This window comes from Pyrus communis, chromosome 10 (genome assembly GCF_963583255.1).
Source record: "Pyrus communis chromosome 10, drPyrComm1.1, whole genome shotgun sequence".
NCBI classification, from domain to species: Eukaryota; Viridiplantae; Streptophyta; class Magnoliopsida; order Rosales; family Rosaceae; genus Pyrus; species Pyrus communis.
Window position 1 is genome coordinate 12,476,755 of NC_084812.1, and position 7,348 is coordinate 12,484,102.

General features: G+C 36.0%; 1 protein-coding gene across 1 annotated transcript; it reads left to right on the plus strand.

Annotated features, from left to right (window-relative positions):
- The first annotated feature begins 4,006 nt into the window (after positions 1-4,006).
- On the plus strand, positions 4,007-4,573 carry LOC137747869 (uncharacterized). The gene has a single exon (XM_068488007.1). It carries the CDS (start codon positions 4,007-4,009, stop codon positions 4,571-4,573), a length of 567 nt encoding a protein of 188 aa, XP_068344108.1.
- Positions 4,574-7,348: the final 2,775 nt, after the last annotated feature.

Below are 7,348 nucleotides of genomic sequence, written 5' to 3' on the forward strand. Positions count from 1 at the left end.
ATTGATAATCAAGTAACAATGTTCCATAGTACTATGATGTAGTAATATTCGTACTATTACATCTTAACACCAATACGCAAGATAGATAGATGGGAGTTTGAATTAGAGTTATCGAAAATGTAATTGAGATTGTTTCGCAAGCAAGTTGGAGGCACATAATTATGTCAAAAATAAGAGTACTACCCTTTATTAACGTTTGTTTGACGGAATTGATGAAAATAGAGTGAACTGAGACTTGATGAAACAAAAATGACCGTTTAATTGGGAAAGTGAGACAAAACCAGCTTTAGAGAGTAACATGAGACTAGATGAAACTTTCAGGAGGCAAATCAATTATTGAGCCTGTTTAAAAGGTGATGCATTTCCAAATTCCATTTGCAGTTCTACAGTAAAACTCAAACAGTCTACGTAAAAAAAATCCAACGCAGCCATCTGCTCGATTCATTCCATCTCTTGCATTTCTCTTTGGCCCCGTTCTCGTTGTCTCTAACTAGACTAGATTTAGAGACTGAGATGAACTACCTTCACATGAATTAAGCAGGATAAAATGATAAAGTATTTGGTGCAATGACGGACGTTGACTAAAATATTTTTGGAACCCAAATTATTTTTGCCCTTTTTAAATTCAGTTTTTCCATTTTATAATCTCCTAAACTTCAAATATTTACTTGCCTATTGTAAAAAAACTTTTGAAACCACTATATTTATCGATTTAATTATTGAATTACTTCAATATGGAACATAATCTAACTTTTATTTTTCAAAAAACTTGTTACAACTTGTTGGAAAGTTTGGAATGAACAGAATAAAATATATAAAAAAATAGGTTTTTTTATATGAATCTCCTAATTTGATTCAAGCCATCATTCATATTAAATAGTTTTGAATAATTTTTAGCAAGACTAATTAAATCTTATGGATTGAGTCCTCAAAAAATTATTATGTTAATTTTGATGGATTGGTCTATTCCAATGGTGACACACCTATTGATTTGTAATTAGGCAATCTAATTGTTCGGAATGAAGAGATCTTGCATGGGCTTATAAGTAAATTGGCCTAATCTCTATATTGCTATTTGGTTTTATGGTTAAATCTCAACTTCCTTCATGGTATCAAAGGTTGTCCCACGTGTGAAGTCCAAAGGAGACCATGTCACCTGATTTGTATTCTCCATGTTTTAGGCTTGAAAATTCGCCACATATGAGTAAACATGTTGAGAATGAACCCTACATTATAGGAGGAGGAACCTTGAATGGTCTTATAAGTAAATTGTGCTACTCTGCATATTACCAATTGGTTTTATAATGAAACCTCAACTTTCTTGACTTATTTCCTATAAATTTTCATCATCACTCTCAATCTGACATATCTTTTGGGAAGGAAATATATATGGTTTTTGATGGCTTAGCTTCCCTAGCACTTTTATATGATGTATTTGATTTTGGGTTAATGATTTTCCTTCTGTAATATGGTATAGGTTAAAATTTGACCTTTATGAAAATAGTAACGTAATTAGTTTTTGGGTTAATGATACCTCGAGAATACTCATAATTAGTATCAATGTTAAAAAAATAGTAGCGTATTACATGATTATGTTCTAATATATGACGTACATCAAAATAATGAATAGTTAAATGTTTAATTAATGATCTACTAAATAGAAAGTCAACAGCTAAAAATTCTGATATACAATAAAAAATAAAGTAAAACAAAAACTTACGCATGATATGCATAGAAGCAATATTTCTCCTATTGAAAAAGGACGAGATGATATGTTTTTAGGTAGAACTAATAAAAAGTCCCTAACAGAATATTTTTAATTGAAAAATACTTAAACAACCAAAAAGTAGTCACACTTATGAAAAAAAAAAAAAAAAAAAAAAAAAAAAAAAAAAAGCATGTCCTTAATAATACAGAAAGTGTCCTTAATAAAAAAAAATTGCAATTAATAATATAAAAAAAAAATATGCCCTTAATAATAAAGAATGTTGTCTCAGAGTTTTTTAATAAATAAAAAAATTTGTGAGGGACTTTCCCTTAATTTTCTAATCTTTTTTTTTCAGAGTAATGTTAGGTAGACTAATTTGTTAAATAACATTTGCAAATCATGTAATGTATTACTAATAGGAAATAACTGCATTAATCAACATTTAATTAATAATCCAATCATCAACAATCATGTTATATGATTTACAAAATATGATTTAAATTAATAATCTTCCTGAACTCCCCCCTTGTCACATCCCGGCCCGGGGCGGATCACTTCCCGGGCTCGCTCCACCACCGTAGCACGATATTGTCCGCTTTGGGCTTACCATTCCCTCACGGTTTTGTTTTTGGGAACTCACGAGCAACTTCCCAGTGGATCACCCATCATGGGATTGCTCTAGCCCCCTTCTCACTTAACTTCGGAGTTCCTACGGAACCCGAAGCCAGTGAGCTCCCAAAAGGCCTCGTGCTAGGTAGGAATGAGAATATACATTTAAGGATCACTCCCCTGGGCGATGTGGGATGTCACAATCCACCCCCCTTAGGGGCCCGACGTCCTCGTCGGCACACAAGCGGCCAGGGTTAGGCTCTGATACCAATTGTCACATCCCGGCCCGGGGGGGGGGGGACCACTTCCCGGGCCCGCTCCACCACCGTAGCACGATATTGTCCGCTTTGGGCCCCGACCACGCCCTCACGGTTTTGTTTCTGGGAACTCACACGAGAACTTCCCGATGGGTCACCCATCCTGGGAATGCTCTCGCGCACTACTCGTTTAACTTCGGAGTTCCCAGGGAACCCGAAGCTAGTGAGCTCCCAAAAGGCCTCGTGCTAGGTAGGAATGGGAATATACATTTAAGGATCACTCCCCTGGGCGATATGGGATGTCACACCCCTGCTCCCTTAATAATAGTAATTTTTATTTTAAAAAAAAAGGTTACGTTAGATTGTTTATCTATTATACACAAATGAAAATCATAATAAATGCAATATTAAGACCACTGTTCTAAAAATTCCCGTCTAGCACCGCTGGTCATTACTCTGATTAACTCTTAGGCATCTGAAAATTAAGAAAGACCACCTCGACCTGCTTTGCCCACGTAGCCTATCTAGGAGCCCACCTAGTTCACCTAGGCACCTACTTAGATCGTGACTCTCACTTAGATAGAAAATAGATAACTTTCATTTGCATTTTTTTTAATAAATTGTACTAGACTTGTTAAATATTTGGATGAACACTCATTATATTATGATTTTCCATATTTTCAATATGTTCTAACACGTTCTAATTTGTATGTCATTCTATTTTTCATTTTTTGTATTTTAATACAATTATGTATTTTTTAAGTATAAACATGTACTTATTTATAAAAAAATAATAAGTTTACTTATATCCTTCTAGTCCATCAAAGCCTTATCCAGCTATTTTGCGTTTAACGTCTTTTAGAACCTTAACTAAGACCAAGTCAAATTGGATGTTTTGCGATCACAATCATGGATGCATAATTGTTCATTACTTTTAGGGTTTCCTATTGGTCAAAGGTAGAACAAACTTATATCTGCACGTGTATTAAATAAAGGGCCCATTATGTATAGTATATTGGCGGCTTGGTCCACATATCACCACCGTCACCTGCAGATTACCATCCCAAAAAATTTATTAAAACCCTGAAAGAGATCGAAGAGACAATAATGGAGGAGCACAATTAAAATTGCTTATATATATATATATTGGTCAAACATATTGGTTTGACCACATTTCAATTTTGTACATTATAAATGCATACAATCGTCACCGCCGACGGTTCAAGACAAGCAGCATTGAAATTCTTTGCTTCTTCTTTCTTCATCTTACGTTCCCCAATAGCTGCACTTCCAGGTCGTTGCCTTTCTTTACTTATTTCCAATCTATATATAATGCTTCTAATGTTTTAATCACACACAATAACCAAATCCGAAAAATAATCTCACTCTTTTAAGTCCTCAAGAACCCTAGAAGTTCAAAGTTTCACTCGCAATGGAATCTTACGCCTCTTCCTCTTCAGCCTCCACCACCACCACATACTTGTCCCAAACCAAACAACCAACAAAGGGTTCAATTTCAACCTCAAAGCAGCTTCCCAATCACCAGTCAGCACTCCACTCGGCTCGAAAATCTTCGTCGAAGCCATGGAAGAAACCTGCTGTTGCACCACTTCCACCAACCCCACCAAGAATCTACAAAGTTGACCCCATTAACTTCAGGGAGCTTGTCCAGAGCCTAACCAGCGAGCCAGAGTTTATGGAGACTCGGCCTCTCCAGAGCGTAGCTCCTCCACCGATCGATATCCGTGTGCCTTCTGTACCAAACCATGCCCCTTCTTCTTCACCAAACATTAGCTCACCATTTTCGGTTATGTACAAGGAGTTGTCGGACACATTGGAGCTGAGTCCGATGCCTCGACAACAGAAGGTGCATGATAACACGGTGGACTCGAGTTACCTGAGACTGAATTTGCAGTCCCCGTCTTCCCATCATTGGTTTTCTTTCCCTATGCTCAGCCCAGGGACTTTGTCCAGTATCGAACGACCCGAAGTTCTTTAGGACTACTTCAATCACAAATGCTATATTTATGTGAGCCCAATTTCTTAAAATTGTGGTTTTTTTTTAATAACTTATAAATCCTAATTTTGTTTTAAATTTTAGCATTCTAGTTTATTAAGAACACAGCTATAGGTTGTATGTAATAATGTAAGCAGCAATGCATAGAATCATGTACACAAGTTTGACTGCAATGCTAGCTAGCTAGCTAGTTCAGAAGTCTTTTAATATGCACGTGAAGTTATGAATCAATGGAATAATGGCAGATAAAGTGCTATTTTAATAACTCTGAATATTACAATATTGGCTGATCGGGTCCTCACCGAATTTTACCACTGCAGATTGATAATAACAATAGCCAGAGATTTACCATCAAAATCAGGTGGCTGAAAACGAGATTGACGTCGGTATAAGTAATTATGTACAAAAATTGGGCGTATCATTCTCGACTGGCATTTTTGCGATGAGGATTAGAAAGTTTCAGAGAGGGCGCGGCCTAATAATGGGTCTAAGCACCGATACTATCATAACTTAACCGCATACAAGCTCAACAGATGTGACGTTAAGGTCTGGATGCTTATTTGGAAATTGAATGTGATATTTTGCCTTAACTTTGTCTTACCATGATAAAATGGGGAAGAAAAATTTTAGGTGTGTTCATACCTTGCAAGCTTTTTACCCATGATAGATTTCACTTGTTCTTGTCAAGATTTGTTGTTTTGCAGGATCCATTCCTTCGTTCATCTCTTGAGTGTGGGTAAGTAAAATTTAGTTTTAGGCTTGGGGTATTTTGTTAAGGAAAGCCACAGAGAGAGATTGTGAAGTCTAGACTTTTAGGTTTGGCTTTCCTTGTCAATAATGTAATATGTACCACACATGCTCAAGTTAGTATTAGAACATACTCTGCACTAAGGGCCGCCATTGTTGGAAATATTCATTCAAGGGTTTGACTTCTCATATCAAAGATTTAGTCATGCATATGCATTCCACGCTTATATTTCCAGTTCACTCTATCTAGTAGTTCTGTCTTGTCAAAACTTTTCGCTGTTTTCTAGTTTGCTGAGCACACACTTTAAGATAACCCACATGGGCTGATTGACATCTTTTTCTTGATTGTGGTTTTCTCACCCTTGATCTAAACACAATTTCTTTGGCTTTGACACGTGTCTTCTTGCTCCCTTTATCTAAAATATCCATGCCTCTCTTTAAAAGGGCAGCTAGGGTTCATTTGTTTTTTGGGGGGCTAAGATTGGAAAAGTTTTTTAGAGCTTTATTTTTCATCTCCATCTCAGATCTCCTAGGAGCATCAAGCATATTTTATGGTTAATGTTCTTCATCGAATATTTCTAAATCTATCTTTGAAATTGCTTACTTAAATTTGTTTTATATGCTCATTTGTTTTGGCTAGGAGTTTTACATTTTCAGAAAATAGTTGTTTTAGCTTTGAGTTGCCTCTTTGAGTTCCTCATCAGAAACACGAGCCACAAAATCACACTCATGCACTAAACACCTAAATCGTTGCATATTAGGGTAACATTGTCATTGTGATTTTGTTTTAAGTTTGTGGTCAAGTTTTTCAAATTTTAAACTGGCCTCTTTTTGGATTTGTGTCAGCTACATCTTTCAAGTGTTCGACTGGTGAAACTGACTAGACATTTGAATCTAGATCTGCATAACATTTGAATCCAGATCTGCATAACATTTTCATATCATCATACGCATAATTTTTGTGTTGGTCTCGATGCCACAAGGTGAAAAGTTCAGGAGGAGCTGCCATCTTGTGAAGATTGGAGATGACATCATTTTGGTGCCACAAAGTGAAGAGCTTAGGAGAAGATGTCACTTCATGAAGACCGAAATCTGTCTCGTGTAAGGCAAGGTTGCACAAAGGTAAAGCTACTCCGTAGACTAGATCTAGCAATTGAGCTATGTTGGTACTTTGTAAGAATCTTGTTTACATTAGTGAATTGGACTCAGTGGAGAGTCCCCAGTTTTTAACCCAGATGTGGATTTTTTCGGCCAAAAACTTCTTGCGTTCTTTGTCCCTTAAATTTGTTCACATGTCTTATTTACTTTCATATGTTTCATGCATCCTATGAATTGTTATTTGATATGTGTTAGAGATTAAGTTTACACTGCATAGTATGAGCAATGAACTGAATTGTTGTTGACTAGGATAACTTGTAGTGAACTAAGTTTAATTCGTAAATTTGCATTTGATTAACTAACGAATATGTACTTAGTTGACTGGTGAGCTTGACTAGTTAATCCATCATACTTTAATTCATAATTGCTTTGTCATTGTTGTTTGCATAATGCACTGGTATGTAAATGTGTTCAAGCTTAGGAAGTATTGTTGTGAAACTAATCTGGCAACTCTGATTAGTTGAATGTATTGGTTAGTTAGGTTTTGTTCTTACAACTACACTTTATATCACTGACCAACTTATAATTAGTTGACTAGTTTACCGTGCAAAGTTAATTTTTCTTTACAAGATATTCCGCCTAGTACCCAATTTCACATCTTTTACACTTAAATTAGTATAACTTGAATTAGGACCACGAATGGAAAACCCCAAAGTCAAATCATGAGTTAAGGACAACCGCAACCCCAAAGTTCGAAGTCCTAAGTTGTGTCCCCGAAATATTTAAAGTTTACATGATATGATGTTGCCTTCACATGTGGCTCACTAATTAAAAAGTGATCTCAGGTAAGGGGCACATTGAAGCATATGTTACACGTAGAAAACCTCATGAAGTTAAATCCCCCTTATATTG

Coding starts and splice junctions, on each gene's coding strand:
- LOC137747869 (XM_068488007.1), top strand. CDS start 4,007: ATGGAATCTTACGCCTCTTCCTCTTCAGCCTCCACCACCACCACATAC.